The 19,549-nt window shown below is 39.2% G+C and overlaps 1 protein-coding gene across 1 annotated transcript; it reads right to left on the reverse strand.

Annotated features, from left to right (window-relative positions):
• Positions 1-4,686: 4,686 nt before the first annotated feature.
• Positions 4,687-16,466, reverse strand: pias4a (protein inhibitor of activated STAT, 4a). Its single transcript, XM_036586669.1, has 11 exons — positions 16,379-16,466; positions 14,657-15,041; positions 14,461-14,545; positions 14,268-14,309; positions 14,052-14,142; positions 13,698-13,826; positions 12,208-12,313; positions 11,972-12,045; positions 9,630-9,790; positions 9,119-9,267; positions 4,687-8,105 (listed from the first exon to the last, which is right to left on the reverse strand). Exons 1-11 carry the CDS (start codon positions 16,403-16,405, stop codon positions 7,837-7,839), a joined length of 1,518 nt encoding a protein of 505 aa, XP_036442562.1. The 5' UTR covers positions 16,406-16,466; the 3' UTR covers positions 4,687-7,836.
• Positions 16,467-19,549: the final 3,083 nt, after the last annotated feature.

Consider the following 19,549-nt stretch of genomic DNA (forward strand, 5'->3'; position numbering starts at 1 on the left):
CCTTCATGAGCTTGTTGGATATCACATTTCCAAAACAATGGGCATTAGTATGGAGTTGGCCCTCATTTTTTGAGGCTATAAAAGCCTGCAAGCTTCTGAGAAGGCTTTCTACAAGATTCTGGAGTGTGTCTGTGGGAATTTGTGCCCATTCAGTGAAAAGAGCATTTGTGAGGATGGACACTGATTTTGGAAAAGAGGCCTGGCACGCAATCAATATTCCAATTCATCCCAAAAGTGTTCAGTGATGTTGTAGTCAGAGCTCTGTGCAGGCCACTGGAGTTCCTCCACACCACAGCCATATCTTTATGGATGTCACTTTGTGCATGGCGGCACAGTCATGTTGGAACAGGAAGGGGCCTTCCCCAAACTGTTGCCACAAAGATGGAAGTTTATAGATTTCTAAAATGTATTTGTATGCTGTAGCACTAACATTACTCTTCAATGAAACTAATGGGCCCAAACCCTGAAAAACAGCCCAGACCATCATCCCTTCTCCACCAAACTTTCCTGTTGCCACTAAGCTCTCTCCTGGCATCTGGCAAACCCAGATTTGTCCATCAGACTGCCAAATAGCGAAGCGCAATTCATCACTTCAGAGAACATGTTTCTACTGCTCCATAGTCCAGCGGTGACATGCTTTACCCCGCTCCAGCTGATGCTTGGCATTACACATCATGAACTTAGGCTTGTGTGCAGCTACTCAGACATGGGAACCCATTATATAAGGCTCCAGACCCACAGTTCATGTGCAGAGGCCACAGTAATGTGGACTTCTGCTTTGTGGCTGAGCTGTTGTTGCTTCTAGATTCATCCATTTCACAATAATAGCACTAACAGTTGACCGGGGCAGATCTAGTAGGGCAGAAATTTCATGAACTGACTTGTGGCAATGGAGGCATCCTATGACTATAAAGTCTATGGAGATTGCATGGCTATGTATAAGATTTTAGACACCGGTTAGTGATGGATGTGGCTGAAACACTTAAACTTAGTAATTAGGAGGAGTATCCAAATACTGGTAATAGAGTGTATGTGATTGAAACTGTGGAGGACAAAAAAACAGTAATTTCTTGACATAAAAAAGTAGCATGTCTTTTTGACATTGACCCTGTGGAATGAACCACTAGTAAAAACTGTTAATTCTAATAAATGAATTAGGAAAAGCCATTAATTCTTACTAGCAAGAACTGAAATCTTACCTGGGAAAATATAATTCAAGTAAAAGCTGACTTTTGACCTATTAAATGTCATGTTTTTACTAGCACTAATAACATATTACTTGTTCAAATTGAATTTCTGATATCAAAAAAAGGAGTAAAAGGTAAAATGGCTTTGTGTAGTTTTAGAGTTCAAATGCAGATGGAGGAATTCATGAGCATTGTTGTGCTTTTAACAAAATATGCAGAAAAAACTACAAGACTGGTAAATCCACAAGGCGCTACATACCTGTATTGGCAACTTTCCAGTTTTAGGTCCCTGCGTCCAGTTTTAATGTCATTTGTCCACTTTTCCAGTTCTCCTGAATTGTGCAAAAACAACTTGCAGTAAAAATTCAGGTATGTTTTATAGGTCATTTAATTTGTACATAGTGTACTTTTTGCCCACCTCCATTGCCTATTTTAGGCTGGTTATATCATTAAGCAATGAAACTCTTAATTACACAAAATCATTCACCTACAGGGTTTTAATGCAACACCCAGTCATAAAGATCTAGTTAATTTCACACTTCTTTGAGCAAAAAAGTTAAAGACAAAGTACACAGAAGTACACTTTAAGACATTGCAGAGAATTTACCTGCATGTAATTCACTGTTATCTATATACTGTAATGTAAGAGGTATCTTGGTGATTATGGTGAAAACCTTGTATAGATTTTTTTATAATCATAGTGACCTATATTGTTCTTCTTATATGAATTCATGTTATAACCTTGAACTGAAAAACATAATGTTACTACAAACATTCTTGCTGCCAAACTCTTATTCTCAAATAATAAACAAACAAAAGACCCAAAAATGAACAAACATGACAAAAACAAACATCAGAATTTGATTTAAATCCATTAATTTGATTTGAAGACATGAAATGTTATGAAGATTTTAAAGTTATGATGAGATCTTTGTAGAGAAATACTGATGAAAGTACTGTTTCTTTTATCAACATTATTTGTGTGTTTATTTAATTATCTGTCTTCCTTTGTACCATCTGTTTCAATGGTATTATTGCATTTTGACGATAAAATAAAATATATTTTAATGTGCAATAAACGTTATTACTCATAGAACAGAATTGAACGTGAATCTCCAATGAACATGTTCAACAGTTGGAGTGAAGCAGATTCACTGATCTTTAAATCAACCTTTCCCATGCGTAAGATGTACTATGATGTGTAGATCGTAGCATCTCACGCGCAGACTCATAAACTCACGTGCGGAGTCACATGACTCAGATGGCAAACAGAACAGGCGGGTTTTGGGTGAAAGGTCGACAGTGGTCCATATTTATAAGCTATTCATAAAAAATATATATATATTCTATATCAAACTCGTGCTTTTGGGGTGATTTACACATGCGGAAACTTTTAGAGGCCCGTATCTTAAATAATTTGTGTGTTTTGATGTACTAAAAACAGGCTGCATGATATACACTGACCAGCCATAACATTAAATCCACCTTTTTTTCTACACTCGTTGTCCATTTTATCAGCCCCACTTACCACACAGGTGCACTTTGTAGTTATACAAATACAGTCTGTAGTCCATCTGCTGCTCTGTATACTTTGTTAGCCCCCTTTTACCCCGTTCCTCAATGGTCAGGACCCCACAGAGCAGATATTATTTGGGTGGCGGCGTGGTAGTGTGTGTTGTGCTGGTACGCGTGGATCAGACACAGCAGTGCTGCTGAAGTTTTAAACACTGTGTCCACTCACTGTCCACTCCTACCTTGTTGGTCCACCTTGTAGATGTAAAGAAAGAGACGGTAGCTCATCTGTTGCTGCACAGCACAACACACAATAACACATCACCACACTAGTATCACTGCAGTGCTGAGAATGATCCACCACCCAAATAACACTTGCTCTGTGGGGGCCTTGCCCATTGAAGAACAGTAAAAGGGGGGCTAACAAAGTATGCAGAGAAACAGATGGACTACAGTCTGTAATTGTAGAACTACAAAGTGCACCTATACAGTAAGTGGAGCTGATAAAATGAAGAAACAACGAGGTTGTTTTAATGCAATGGCTGATTGCTGTATGTAAATTATCTCTGTCATTAGCTGCCTTGTTTTGCGCCTCTGCTTTATGCATTGCTGTTTGGTTAAATAATTTCACAAGAACACAGTAAGTCTTGATTCTCTGTTGAGACTATGTAGATCAGGGCCCATCCGCATTCCACAACTTTAATTTTGAGTCATTATTAAAAGCCTTGAGTCACTGGATTAGGTTAGATTAGGGCTGGACCTAAACTGTGAAAGGCAGCAGATCTCTAGGCGCAGGGTAGGGCAGCTAAGATGTACATTAGTGTTTTAAAACTCCACTACTGCGGTCCACCTGCACCTGAGTCATATTGTTAGCCGACAATCAAGTTCTTCTTGGGCTGACACAACATGTTATAGCTAGCTATAAACCCGGACAACGTAGTGTCTCTGAGCTTTGTTTTGTTGTGACATTGTTATATCACAATGCGAAAAAAGATGTTTTTGTTATTTACTTTTAAGGAGATATTTCTGAAGAGATCTTATATAAGCGGTAAAAAACAGGAGTTTCCAAAACTGGAATTTAAATGAATATTTTAAGATGTAGAGAAAATATGACTACTAACAACCATGCAAGTTCTGGTAGACCACCAAAACACACCATGAGATAAGCAGTGCTAAAAGCTTTCATTTTTGAGAAACAGGAAAATATTAAGTTCCACTCTTGGTCCAGTACTAAAAAAATAAAGTGTTTCTGTCTATCCTTCCACTGTGAGAGGTCAGCTCAATGCTATGGGTCTAAAAGAATGTGCAGCTGACAAGTAGCTGAGAAAAGGGAACAGACAAAAGAAATGTGCAAATCAAACAAGGAAGCTGCTGAGGTTCTCAAAACAGTGGACTGACCACCCCAGAGTCCAGACCTCATTATCACTGAATGTAACTCCTGAGACTGAACTTTGGAGGTGTGAAAAAATATCCCTGCACATTTCTTTGACAAACTGGAAGGTCTCTCGAAAAAGAATGGAAACTGTAATAAAGGTAACGAGTGGACATTAACAGTTTCTGTATTTTACTTCAACTACAGATAAAGCATTCCTTAAAATGGTGCTTTCTTAAATTATGTTTTTTTAATGCGTGTTATTACATTGAAGCTTCCAATGCATGCAAGTCTAAACTGGCACTTGTAATGCTGTAATAGCTTTCAAATATTTCCTTATTTATAATTAATCTTTCAAAAGAAAAGTCCTAACTGCCTTGTTCTGGTTAACATCACACTGTGTAAATATGGTACGGACATAAAATGTCAGGAGACACTTGAACTTTGGAAATATTTGTACGGCTTTGACTATATACCAAGTGTGGCATCTAGTGGCGAGACCAAGTAATTCTTTTTAAATGAGCACAGGCCATAAACTTGCTGTAAACTGGCAACTATTTAATTTGAAAGAAAAATTAAATTTATAATTAAAAAAACACTTGAAAGACAAATTGCTACATTTTTTTTAAATCAGTTTAATTAATTGCACACATAAATGACATGTTAGAGTATGATTTCCTTAAATTTCTTACATTTTTGTTTTTCATTCAGACAGGGACAACCAAATACTTGGTTACTACAGCCAAGTCCGATGTTGAGGACGTGACAGTATTTTGCTGATTTGTATAGCTCTTATGAAAGTGGTGATGACTAACCACTAACATTTCAGGTCTCTAAGTCCCACTGGAGCAACTGGAGGCAATTCAGAATTTGATAAAATATTATTTATTTTTTTTATTGGCTTTTAATATGAACATATAAAAAGACACAACAAACGAAACATTTACATCAAGGATTGCAAGCCACTGCCCATGCTATCTTAAGCACTGTAAGAAGAAGGGATGTCACCATCGAAGATTCTCCTCCAGTCCCAAAGAACCACTTCAAGTCAAACGCCAGATTTCAACCACAGAGACTCTAAACCTCCTCACTGCTGACCAGCTGAAAAAAAGTGTTTTGGTGTCGTCAATCAGCATTAGTCATATTCTACTGCTTACAAATTAACTTATCTACCTGCTTCTTATATTAAAATCAGCACATTAGAAGCCTAAAATGGAAATCTATTCGCAACGGTCCTACATTTTAGTTGCAAAAACATAACGACCATACAAATGTGGTCCAGTTTGAGGGCACAAACAACAGAGACTCAAGAAGAGAAAATATGCCAAAAACCAGCACTTGTTTCTCTACCAAAACGTTGGGCGTATTGTGAAGACAATACATGGAAGACCATGCTGACTCATGCACAGATCAAAATTAATTTATTTGACTTTCCTCATGGCTGTGCTCTTCTGTTAAGACATTCCCTTGCACAGATGGAATTACAGTACTGAGTGTCTTCAAGTCAGATTTCAGGATGATTTACATTACAAAAACAAACAAAAAAAAGCCACCAGGAGCTTTGGATATTATGCAGTGGTTTCTCTGAAGCTTAGATTTTTACCAAATTGAAAAAACAAACTTCTACTACTTACAGAATTTTTAACTATAAATTCTGCTAATAGGTTTCTAGCTGAGAGGCATGAAAAAGAAGCAGGATTTATATGCTTGAGTCTTTTCAAGGAGTTGATGGCCAAGACAGGGTCACATGTATTAAACATTACCATAATCAGAATGCTGGTCCAAAGTCAGTTGTATCAGTGTTTTCCAAGTACAACTAAACTCACATCAGCTGAAAGGTTTTGAGATTAGGATCAAGTTAAACTAGTTCTCAGTGTTATTCTTAGTTTCAAGACTGCCTCACATGACTAGTCCGACTGTAATGTGGATTAAACAGACTGGTTGCAAGAGGACACGGCAAAATCTACCATAATCAAAACCAGCCCAGGGCCTGTGCAGACGAACCAGCTTTATGGCCACAACAACTGGGTTTCTTCCAATTAAAACAGCCTTCAAATAGCACTGCACTCTTCTCAAATGCCTCCTATGTACAAATAATACCAAATGCTATTTAAAGACAATTTAACCAATAAATACTTATTAGACAACCCAAAAAGAAAAAAAGCAAACAAATGAACAATGTTCTATGATCATCTCACAACCTCGCCATTCTGACAAAACAATGACATCAAACAGCACTTCTGAATCACAGTGGAAAGAGAGCCTTCTATCATTCTCCAATGAAAAGATTGCTGCAAAAACCAAGACACCTGAAAAGAAACCATTAAGTCAGATGCCTACTTGCCTATTTGACTTCATGCTATCAATTCCAAGAACAAAAGTTTGGCAACATCTTTGCCAGTTTTACGAATCAACCATCCCCATGTTGTATGACTGTTTGACTTCTTGGCATCTTCTGGGCTTCTCCCTCAACTCCATCTACTCCCCTTGCCTTTGACCAGGTAGTTCTCATTCAAGCAGTTCCACTTGATCTAAATATCACTGCTCCCTTTCACAACCTGCAAAAGCGAGAATCCAAGAGAGACCTGCAATCATCAGTTAAATGTTCTAACACATGATGCTTAGCTCCTACTGTACAACATTTACCTGCAAGAACATCAATTTCAAAAGTATCACTAACTGAAGTCCTCACAGTTCTAAGTGTTGACTAATGATGAGAAAGCACTCCATGTTTATTTGAGCTGAGAAGCTACTGTAAAGCACAGCACCATGCGGCACCCTTGATACAGTAATTCTGAGCGAACCTGATTGGAAATCCATTGCTTATGATGACGATTAGGGCTGTTTCAGTGAGACAGGGGCACCACAAATAATATAGCGAATGATTTTTTTACCCTCCAGTGTTACTGTGCATAACAAAATAAAATAACATTTAAAACAAATCAAATCAAGTCAGGTTGTCTACCCTTTCAAGCTGTGGTCAGGTTTGCCTTTAGACTGAGGTAGGTTGTCAATTTCTGTGGAAAATAGAGCAAAAACAAAGGGGGAGAAAAAAATATATGGGAAAGACACCCTTAGTTTCAAAATTTGACCAAACCATGCATGATTTCTGATGTAGCTGAGTTATTTTGGCTTTTTTGATGATTGCTGTTCCACAATATCAATATCAAAGCCAAATGAAAATGGCTCCATATGAAATTGTGGGTGGTAAAGTTAGAATTCCTACTTCCATTATTAATTAAAAAGAACATCTAAATTGAGATTCTGCAGTTTACCTCTGTGTGTGTCACTACTGTTTCTGACCTTTTGATATTGCCAACGGTTGGAGTAGAGCAGCATCTTTTTAAGAGTCTCCTCACAGAATTGAACTATGGTGAAAGCTTAAATGCCTGTGATGATGGTGAGGCTAAGTGGTTCGGACTGAAAAAAAGTGTAGTGGAGATGGAAAGAGAAATTAACGAACATGGTTGGAACTCCTCCATAGTCATTTAAAGGGAGAATAAAGTATTCAGATGCTGAGGAGAAGAGAGAGAGGATGGCTTTAGTGGGCATCTGTGGATTTCCAGTGGTGTCATGGGGATGCCCGTCTGCTCCAGAGGTCAACAGCTTAAGTTTGTGCATGTGTTCATGTGTCTGCATGTACATTTGGGGGAAAATGTGTTTCAGGAGAGGAAACAATGGGGGGGAAAAGGGGACTTTTCTGAAATTCCACGGCTCAGATCCAACCCATCCCCTGTCCCTCTCAGTCTGTATCTCCAGCCCCTCTCAGTATGCGGTGACCAAGTCTTTGTCATAATCGTATCGACCCCTCTTGGGCGCTGGGCTGTCCTGGCTGTCCTCCGTGTCCTCGCTGTCCCCAGCCCCCCCTCCCCCTTCCTCGTCTGACGAGTCATCCAGAGTAAGGTCCACCACTGCCCCGCTGCTTGCGGTAGAACCGGCCCCACCTGTGGCAGCTGCCTGGACACCTGGTGCCGATTTCCCAGACTGGCTCGTGCTGCTGTGCGCTGGGGAGTGGCCGTTAGCCTCAGGAACACCTGAGAGGAGACAATGCCAAAGAAGGCAGATTAACCAAAACCTCACCGCTCATCAATATCACAACATCAATAACAAAACCAAATTTCCAGAAGTATGTAGACAACTGCTCATTTAATATTTCATCTGAAATAAAACATAATTAATAGGGTGTTTGCCCCCCTTTCCACAGGTACAACCTCTAATTTTTTAAGAAGGCTTTAAAGTAGATGTCGGAACATTGCTGTGGGAATTTAACTGCATTTAACCACAAGAGTATTAGTGAGGTCGGGTACTGATATTAGATGATAAATTCTGGATCGCAAACTCCACTCCAACTCATCCTAAAGATATTCAGTGGTTCCACTGCTCCACAGACTAATGCTTAGGGGCTTTATACCCCTCTACTGGATGCCTGGCATTGGGCATGGTGACCATGAGCTTATGTGCGGCTGCTCCAAAACATCTCACTCTATCGGCAAATCTTTTCTATGGACATGATACAAGATGTGTGTGGATGCAACTGATCGACTGTCAGAATTGGCTGCCCCTAAAATTAGCTGAAATGACTAATTAGAAGTGTCTACAAACTTTTGGCCACATAGTATCATTAACACTAAGACTTTTGAGCAGTACTGTAGTCTGTAGACAAGCCAAGAAATTTGTTAAAGTGAAACTAAAGTATCTTGGCAGCAAGTGTGGTTTTGGGTGCAAAAGCCTAAAATTTCAGAATAAATACAAATAATTAATGCTGTAAAAAGCAACAAACATTTCATATTGTTGTAATGGTTATAAGAACATTTCTCCTCAGTGCAATTCCAGCTATTGCATGGATCTGTTAAATTCCACCCAGAGAAAGTTTTCAATATAATGTTCTGTTGTGGCTTAAAACTTAGGCACAATGCTGTATACGTATACCTGTTTTGTACACTGAATCTCAGACTTGATTCCCTAGCTCCTCTTATTTATTTACGTCTGACCAACACTTAACCATGAGGTACTAAAGTCCTGTTTTCAGGGCGAAACAAAATCTTACATATATCCACAACTGGATAGTCTGGAGTGTGGCTGTTTTCCCGCTCCCTCTCCTTTTCCTTGTCATCCCGGATGGGTCTCCATGAGCCATCAGTTAAGTACTCAATCTCCTCTACATCTTCAGTCTCCTTCAGAATCTCAGAGAGTAAACTGGACCAATAAAAGCAGATTTCAATTAGGGCTACAAATGTCATATTGTGATCATATTTCTACATGTTGTGATATGCATAATATATGAAAACATACTGGTGAACCCTTGATATTATTAAAAATGCATTATTTTGACAAGATTCATTAGATCAGATCACAAAAATGCTTTGATTCATTAAATAACACAAAAAAAGTCTGCCACAAAATAAAGCAATTTGTTACTAGGCTTATTTGTGTATAGCAGCTTTGTGTGGGGCCAAATACAATGATACTGATTAATAAATGATATAATTGCAGCTTTACATCAGTTAAGCTTCCTTATGGTAATATCGTAAAAGTCACTGCCATCATCATAAACTTACCCATCAATAGTGAGCAATTCAAAGGGAGCAGGTTTGTCGCACACAGGACAGGTCCATGTGGGCTTCTTCTCATTCATTTGTAAGAAAAAGACAGCATCAAAACACTGCAAGTGGGCGCAAGTGAGGGCCCGACATGGCACTCCCAGACGCATCTTCACCAGCTGAAAGAACAGAGGCACATGAGTATCAACTCATCAAAGGTCTTCCATATAACTGAGTAACTCTACAAACAGTAAAAATGTTTATGCAAATAATAATGATTATGCGCTATCTACAATATGGAAGCATTTTTCTAGATGCATTGATTTTGTTGAGCCAGGTGACCCTTAGTTTTGCAGGGCCAGATGTGATTACATAACAAGAATGTCTCGGGATGACCACACATTAACACTATATAGAACTCGATCCAGTAATCCAAGTGTTTCTAATGAGGACTAACGCAGTTAAGCCGAGCTCCTGATCAGCTTCTCATGCAGCGAGATGGCAGGAACACAAGACTACGCAGGCACCTGGGTCAAGCAAATAAGTATACTGTTTGTAGGAGCTGCCCTGCAAAATTTTTGTGAACGCATTAAGGGGAAATCACAAGCCATTCATGTTCGTGTTCTTAATAATAAATAAAAAGTATTAGTATTATGCATATAATGCAGCTATGTACAACTATGTACTTCAAATGCAGTGACAAATTATAAAAGAAATATTGAGAAATGTTGGAATCGAGAAATTTTATTTTTGAAAAATATATGCCCATTCTGAATTTGATACCAGCAACACGTTCCAAAAAAGCTGAGACAGGGGCATTTTTACCACTGTGTTGCATCACCTCTTCTTTTAACAACATTAAGCGTTTAGGAACTGAGGAGACCAGCTGCTGTAGTTTTGAAAGTGAAATGTTTTCCCGTTCTTGCTTAATAGAGGATTTCAGCTTCCAAAAGTTCAGTGGGTGACCGGTCTGGACTGCTCAAGACTCTCTGGGATGCTCTTTTTATACCAAATCATGTTACTGACCTGTTGTCAGTAAACCTACTTAGTTGAGAGTTGTTCCACCAGTTGTTTAGTATTACACAGCTTTACCAGTCTTTTTTTGCCCTCTTCCCCCTTAATTTAAAACACATTGCTGGCATCAAATTCAAAGGGAGCATAAAATTTCTCAGTGTTATGTTGTAAATGATTTGCACATTGTTGCATTTTGCACAGCAGCCCAACTTATTTGGAAACAGCTGTAATAAGATGATGCTGCCAATAATTACGATAATACCACAAAACATACTATTATTATTATTATTATTATTATTGTTATTATTATGAGGGTGTTTGTGTAATTACCGATACTGGTATTTGGTATTGGCCCCATACTAAGCTCATTTATCGTGCTTCACCTCATAAAAAAAAATACATAGATACCAACATACGCTACCACGCTAAGTTCGCATGCGTTGCCACGCTAACTCACATTCAACGATCAAAAAACTTGAACAAGACGTAAAACTCCACAAGTGAGCTTTTTGGATAGGATTCCTGCCATCACTGCTACAGAGATTGTTGTTAAGAGAGTTAAATGAGTTAAATGAGGAGCGGGAATCAAAACTATGAAACATACTTAATTTACAGCCATACAGAAGTGCTTTGATCACATGTCACAAAACCCATGCTTATGCATGTCATTTAAAATCAAAATTTTAATAATTCAACTGTTAAGGTATATTGCACTCATTTACACTAATAATTACTTAATTCTAAGCAGGTTACTCAGCATGGCATTGGAATCTGCAAGTACTTAAAAGTACTTGCACTCTGTCTGGGAAAACCTGGTATTGATATATCCATATTTTTTATTATTATTATTATTATTATTATTATTATCATCATTAATTACTCTTATTATACAGCAAACCCACTCCATGCTTTATATTACTTGGTCGCAGTTTTATAACAATTTTCTGCAGGGTCATAGAAAAATATGAACTCTTGCAAAAGAAATAAACTTCGAGGGGGGTTTTAGAGGGGACGTACCCTTGCTCGATTCGAATTTCACCGCCAACCAAAACTTTAGCAACTTGTCCCTAGATGTGTATTCTCACCTGGTCCAAGAAGACTAGGTGATCCTAGGATTTTCAGGCTGTGTACTGGTTTTTCAACACACATTCAACTATAAGACTACAGAATATAAGTAAGCAGGAAAAGCTTTTAAGAATCCCTTTCACTTCTCTGAGTGTATAGAATTAAAATCTTCTCTTAGGATTTATGCCGTTCCTCTTAAACACTAACTCAGGATGCTCACGAAAGATGAAATGGGGAAAATAAAAATAATAATAAAAAGAGAATAAAAGACAAAGTCATACTGGGCAGATGAGGGACACTCGCAGTCCTGTAGTGGCAATCTCACTCTCCGGATCAAAACGCAACTTGTCCTGAACTGAAATAAAACAAAACAAAGCAAAGTACAATTCAACAAAGGCAACTTTCTTACAGAGGATCACAAAATCACCAGATCATCTCCTCGTTAGAATGCTATTATGTTGTCGTTCAGGTGCTATATTTACAAGAAAATAAAAGTTTACTGAATTTACGGACTTACTGCGCTCGCGACATCGCTCTGCGCTCTCCACTGAACAGTGCTTGAGCTGGTTGAAAAGTTCTGCAGACGTGAAGACCCTCACCAGATACACAGCCACAGAGTAGCGCTGCAAATAGCAACAGGACGAGCACTTAGTACGTCGCTTAATGACTACAGTCCATACTTTCTTACAATGAAGACTCAGTGGATTAATTTTCTTTACAATCAGGATAACTACATTAAGGTTAGGCTTAAAAAAAAAAGGTCAGCCTACAAATAGCTTCAAGAGATGGAAGTAAACAACGTTTTGGTTTCTCAAATGCATTTTAGTATTACGTCCAAAAATGATTAGCCAGCAAAGTGCATTTAGCAACAACAGTGTCAATAAAGGGGAAAAAGCAGTAGGTCATTTACTTAAAAGCAGGGATGCACAGAAATGGGAATTTTGGATCAGTGCAGATATATTTTCTGTGTACATATCTGCCAAAGCAAATACATAAACATTTGTAAAATGTAGAAATTGGACATTTAGCTGGACTTGCATTACAGATGAATAGAATATTTAATAATTTTTGATGAGGTAGCAAATGCAGTAAAGTCAATAAATTCATTTTAGCAGAGGTTCTGCCTTTCAGGAGTACAATAAATACATCAAATATCAGTTTGAAACATTGGACAAATTTTTAGATTTCACCAATGACATTTAAAAAAAAAAAAAACAAAAAAAAACTACTATCTGCTGATACTGATAGGGCTTCTATTGTCTTTGGTTAAACAAAACAGCAGTGTATAATAGATTAATTGAGCAATACTCAACAGTTTAATCAATTACAGGATATAATTGTATGTGTATGTCATATAATTGTGTGTGGAGTCATACAAAAGCTTGGGCACCCCTTATCAAATAACAATAACATAACTGTGCATAGGTTGTGGTAAATTTTATCTGATATGTTTTACGTTGTGTGAAAAACAGTGCTTATAATTTACAGAAAACTCATGTAAGTGTCTTCTCTGTAGAGAATGTGTTAACTTTCACTTAAATCAACAAAACAATTAGGGTGTTTAAATGTTTGTGTACAACTGCATGTGCTGCAGTCTCCTCATAAGAAAGCAATAATAGTGTACTATACATCAAAGCAGTGCTCAATTTATTCCTCAACTGAAGCCTAGTGAAGTTAGGCCGGTTCTGAACATTCTGAAATTGATGAACAAATGGAATAAAGCATCCTCAGAAACATTTTGCAAGAATTAAGTCATGTGTGCAAACTCCTAAGCCGTGTATTGCTGAACTAAACCACATTACACTTTTGAAAGAGAAATCTGATAGTCAGCACTGTGTTTGATGCAGACGTCCACTGCAGCCTCTTATGAAGACTTGCAGTTGTAGTAATTTGGTTACTATAAGTGTAACTACCAAAATATGTGCACACAAATTATAAAAATATCCATGAAGGCCGTTCATTTTTTTTTAATGCTTCAACACATTCATCAGTCTTCTGACAAGCTACCTTTCCGAAGTTGCCCCATGTGATGGTGACTCGGTTAGTAGCTGTGGAGAGATGGAGCCAGGGGGTGATATTTATAGGACGACAGGGCCGGCGAGGCTCTACACCTGGTTTATTTGAAGGGTAGTAACCCTGGAAAGGACAGGTGACAAAGCAAATTACAAAACAATTCAAACAGAAAAAAGGACTTGAGAATAGGACAAACATTTTGAAGAATACACAGTACAAGCTGGGACATTTACATTAAACTCTAAGGGTCTATTTCAATCCAAAGTAAAGATATTCTACTCCCTTTCTCTTTCAACCAGTTATTTTACATTTCAGGGATAAACAAACTCGTATTTCTAAAGTACTTACTGGAACATGACAGTAGGACTGATTCACTTTGACAGCAATATTAGGAGGGTACTGGTCCTCCTGAACACCAATAGAGTCTGTGTAACAGATTCTGAAAAAAATAATCAACAGGGAAGAATATTCATACAAATTCAACAGCACGCCTGACCACTATCTCCAACAGCTCTGAAGTGAAATCACAATTTCAAGTTTAATACTACATGTTCTGATACTCACCTAAGAACCACCTGGACTGATTTCACTCCTGGGCGAAGCTCACTGAGAAGACAGGAAAGAAAAACAAACTCCACTTCCATTCCATTTTATTCACTAGGTATTATACGGTAAACACGCAAACAAAGTAAGTACTGTACACAAACTACTTTTGACAAAAGGGGATCTATTTTGCCTTTTTTCAGCAGTTACCTACCTGGAGTTTCGGATCTGGTCCACTTGGTTCTGTGTTAATTCAAAAACACACTGACTATCCTGTAGTTTCTCACTGTTCTGGGCAACTGCGAAGCATGGCAAGATCGGAGATTTGGATCACATGTCTAATCAACCTCTTATTGGCAAGAAACATCAACGACAGAAACCAGTGACACTTGGTGAAGAACATGACTTACTTAGCTCTGTAGGTGGCAACAACGTTTCTAAGTTATGGTAGAAGGGCAAGGGCACTAGTTTAACTTCGGCTGCTGGTGGGGCAGCCAGTTTGGGCATGCCGTTGAGGTAGTCTGTGCCCTGGGCTGTGCCTCGGGGGGAGGTGTTGAGGGTAGTATAGGACACCGCTGGTACCCCCTCTGGACGACGGGCAGCTAGCCATCCGGACGCTTTGGGAAAACGCGTCTCATACAGCTGCCGGACGTTCTTCAGCAGCTCTGGGCTGTATTCCGTCTGTACCAGTCTCAAGGCTCTCCCCACCAAGTCCTGCTTTAGCCCACTTTTACTGCGTCCCATCGAGGCCAGCAGTGTCTGCAGGTCAGACACCCGGAAACTCTTCACCATGTTCTGGCCACAGGAGGCGTGGAGATAGACAGACAGAAAGATGAAAAACAAACAAACAAACAAACAAACAAACAAATAAATAAATAAATAAATAAATGGTAAGAAACACAGGAACAAGGGGAACGTGTGAAAAGATATTCCTAAGCTCTCTATATGATCTATGACTGGAAACAGCACCAGAATTTCCTAATTTCCTCTCAAAGTTAGTGACTCAAAATGAAGAACAGTAATAATAATGTTAAACTTCCACAAAAGCTACTGTTCCCATCATTAGATGCCTCCCTTACTGTCACGCCTACAAAATCTATTTGCTTACAAATCATTGCATATTGCTCAGAAGCTATTTTCTTCTGCAAAGAAGCAAAGTTTGCCATCTTATTTACGCTTCAAATGGTGACTCGACTGCCAAAGTGCTCGCATGGACCTACGGCACAAAACTCAAGTCTGCTTTCAGCTAAAGAAAGCGCGGTTAACACAAAGCTCATACTGGCCCGACAATTAACACCAGTTCATTATGATTTATTATTATCAGCAGCGCGTAAAGATATTACCCCGTCATAACACCAACATTAGTGCATCTGAATGTTAGCCCGCCAGTTTATACACAAACCCATCATCTTATATTGAATGAACTTAAATTATTTCATTCGTTTATACAAATAACAACGTAAGTCCAGCAGTTTACAATAAACTATATTAATACTAGTTCATAACTATACTAGTTGATCAGTTTACCGGGTCCATCATAAACACATGCTGTACTTTGCAAGCTAGCACACGGCTATTTGAGACGAGGCTGAAGTTAGCTTCCTATTCCTATTTTGCCGTTCCACCTTAAATGATGCAGCTGTTGCATGTAACTGCTGCACCTTTTAAGGTGGAGCGAGAAAATTCGAACAAGAAGCTGGCGAATAAAAAGCTGACTTCAGCCTCGTCTATTGGAGCAGCATGGAGCAGTATTATGGAGGCTACAGCGAGTGCGGGAAGGTACCGGATGAGCTGAACACAACAATCACTTCTTAGCTTTAATACTTGTTGTCAGACTTCCAGACTGACAGGCCAACAGTGAGTTAAGCGGGGGCTGCGGCTATTTTGCAAAAAAAATCGACTTTACGTTCAGGTTCTGTGTCCCAAAAGTGAAAGCCTGTCTCATTCAGTTTAGCTAACGTTAAAACCACAACTGCCAACGCAGTTTAGGGACTACCGGCGGTAATATAAACACCGCGACACGGTGTTCACCGCTTCTACTGGTGTTTAAATACACACCAACCAGCTTCTCTCAGGTACTGGAAAGCGCTTTTATTCTCGGCAAAGAAAAAGAAAAGCGCTCATCCACTCACCATCGCTTCTACCAGTTCGGCCGCCATCTTCACAAAGCACCGAGAGTCCTGAGGCGAACAGCGGCGGCGCACCAATGAAAAGCGCGGACCGCCTTCGCAGACGGCCCGGCGTGTCCAATCAGCATCCTCTACGTCAAAAAGCAGGCGGGCATATACAGAATGAGGCGTGGTTTCGCGCGTTTAAAGAGACAGTGCGCTAAAAAAACGAACACTTGCAGCCAGGTCTATTCGTCCTCATAGGCCTCTGGTTGTTGTATACCGGTCCAAGCACTGTCTGAATTCCATCGTCCGACTCGCTCGCTTTAATAGTCTGGAGTGAAGGCGAAAGTCCGGTGTATTTTCAAGCCAGCTTCAACGTAAGCATAGGGGATTCAGCGCGAAGTGGAAGGGAGCGCATGGCTCCCTCGACTCCATTCCGTGCTGAGAAATCCATGTCGTGAGTTGTGGCGAGCCTAACGTTATGGAATAAACGCTTTGTTTAATTTCTATCTAGTTGTTTTAAGACCACCTTACTTAAACAGTCACGCAGAGGTTCGTCAATATTAAAAGATTTGATCACATAGCAGGGTGAGATTTTAATGTTTTTTTTTAAACCGGCGACTGCAAGGGAGAAAATGAGCCTCGGAGAAGGGAAAAATCAATTTTGCACATTCCTCAGCCAACTCCATGTCGTGTTTTACTTGTTCAGTGCAAGTGATGGGGGATGGGAGGACAGAGAATGTTGAACATTGGGGTGAAAGAATAAGGGCTGTGAATTGTCCCTATGAGTCTGATAAGAAAAGCCCTCCCAAATTCTGTGCACACACTGGTAAAGAACAAATGAATTTTCACCAGATTCATGGCAAAACGAATACATTTAGTCAAGACTGCTGTAAAAATGCTGTTCCTTTAACTGGTTAGATGTAAATGGTGATTAAAAATGTGTTGGGGAGATTCACCAGATTCAAATTTTAATTGTGTATTTGTGTTGTTTATAGTGCTAATTGTTGATATTCAGGGAGAGTCTGTGGGCACAGGATTGACCCAAGATGTGGCCTGTTGCAAACATGTGGGGGTGCAGTTGTTCTGTGTTTCATAAATACAGAGCAATCTGTAAGCAATTGCTCCATAACACTGTTTGTTTGCTTGTTTTTGTTGGTTTGGCTCTGCATTCCAGCACACCAGGTTTAAAACGGGACTATGGCTATAAGGTTAGAGAGCAGAAGAGTAGCTTTAATTCATTCACACAACATTCACATCTTCATGGGGTGAATCGTTCAGCAATCATTGCCCTGATATTCATATTCTAACAATTTCAGGGGACCACTGTAAACGAACACAATCTTAAAACACCATGTTTAATGGTGCCCTGTTTAATGCTTAGTTGCAAATCCTTTGCAGTTTTTAAATACCTGAATTCTGTGACCCATTCACCATTTTTCAAAGGATGCCAATTTCCTGCTTGTATGTTTGAGGTTTTTTGGCCTCATTTGCTGTAGTAAATGCTGTTTAGTGAAGAATATGCATTCCACTTTTTTATGGCTTTTGATTTTATCTCAGAAAGGATTGGCGAATCGATATAGAAATATCGATACTTTTGATCAATATGTTTCTGTTTTAAGTCGATCCTCCATCACAGTATTGAAACTAAACACTTTCTTTAAGCAGTGAACTGAATATACATCAGTATTATTAAACTGGTGGTGAAAAAATAAAAAAAAACGATCACAGTAAATAAATGTGTAGGATAGGAATAACTTTTCCTTCAGCCCTCTCTTTCCACTGCTCACACACACTGACACAGCCAGCCAGATGAGATGCAGTAAATGCTCTATAATGGCAGATCATTTGGAGTCATTCCCCCAAACAGTAAGCAGCAGTTTACTTAATATCAATGCAAAGGTTTTCAAATGTCATTTTCAATGACCACTTTCTCAAAACCGGTTTTCACTGTAAGATCACAAAGAATTCCCTCTTTTAAAACGATGTAAAAACGTAAACTATCACTACATCTGTATACATGCCCACGTGTATCCAGCAGTTCTTCAGTAGTCTCTAGCGCAGTGGTCACCAACTCTCCTCCTGGAGATCTTCTTTCCTGCAGAGTTTAGCTTCAACCTGCACCCACCATGCTGTCCTCTTCTTACCTAACATAATCCCTCTGATTCAGCCAATCAAGGATGCCAGAGGTTAACTAGCAGGAGCAGGCATGGCAAAATGTGGTTGCAACTAGACTCCTCAGGAAAAGTAGAATTCCAGGACCAAGGTTGGTGACCACTGCTCTAGAGTGAGATTTTCCAGTTTAAAGAGCAAGGAAACCTTCTGATGATGTAACCTGAAGGTGGGAGGAACATTTAAAAAACTACAACTGCTTTGGGGTGGATTTTTGGAAGGAAGCCAGAAAGGTATTGTTACCGCCAGGAGGCTGAATATTATATTGCAGCTGTATAACTGCAGTAACTGTTTTTAAATAATCATAACACGGGAGAATTCATGAGATGAGAAAGACAACAAGCTACCCTGCTGAAAACAAACAAACAAAAACAGCTTATACCAGCAAGCTCTCCATTCTGGTCTAATATGGTTTAGCTGGTCACCCAGCATTGTCATGCTGGTTGACCAGCATACCAGCATCCAAAGCACAACATATGCTGGTTTTGCTGGTGATCAGCTGTGCTGTTTTTTTTTTGGCAGGGTAGAAAGGTAGCTAGAAGTCTAACTAGATACCTGCTTCTTTTCTCTGAGTGAAAGGGTGAAAATTCTTGTATCTGGCATCAATTTTGTGCTGCATAAACATTGAGTTGACAGAGTTATACTGATGCTAGCTTGGTTGTATTTGTTAGCCTATTTGTGGCTAGGCTAGCAGTCAGAATTGGATGACACCACAGGGATTTCCAATGATTGTATTACATACTTGTTTATTGTATGCTGTTTGAAAGGACACTGACGAACGGAAACATGAAAATGATCTAAAATCGTAAATTCTGTCAAACCAATGAAGCTGAGGTACACAAGGCCCAACAGAACACTGCAAAACATGACAAATAATACATTAAATTAGTTTTAGGCCAGAATGCTTCTCTTATCTTCAGAATTTGCCCTGCTGCTGTTATTACAGTCTTATTTTAGGACTGAAAGTATTCTTTGGTCATCTACTACTGCTTCTATTGTTTGCTAGGTTGCTGTTGCTTT

This window comes from Colossoma macropomum, unplaced genomic scaffold (assembly GCF_904425465.1).
Source record: "Colossoma macropomum unplaced genomic scaffold, Colossoma_macropomum, whole genome shotgun sequence".
Taxonomy (NCBI): domain Eukaryota; kingdom Metazoa; phylum Chordata; class Actinopteri; order Characiformes; family Serrasalmidae; genus Colossoma; species Colossoma macropomum.

What these genes read in the sequence shown, in the direction of transcription:
- pias4a (XM_036586669.1), bottom strand. Translation starts at nt 16,405, where the DNA reads ATGGCGGCCGAACTGGTAGAAGCGATG. An exon ending in CATGGGGCAACTTCGGAAAG is followed by an intron (nt 12,314 to 13,697) that starts GTAGCTTGTCAG and finishes TGCTATTTGCAG; the next exon opens with CGCTACTCTGTGGCTGTGTA. An exon ending in AGAGCGATGTCGCGAGCGCA is followed by an intron (nt 12,046 to 12,207) that starts GTAAGTCCGTAA and finishes GTTTTATTTCAG; the next exon opens with TTCAGGACAAGTTGCGTTTT.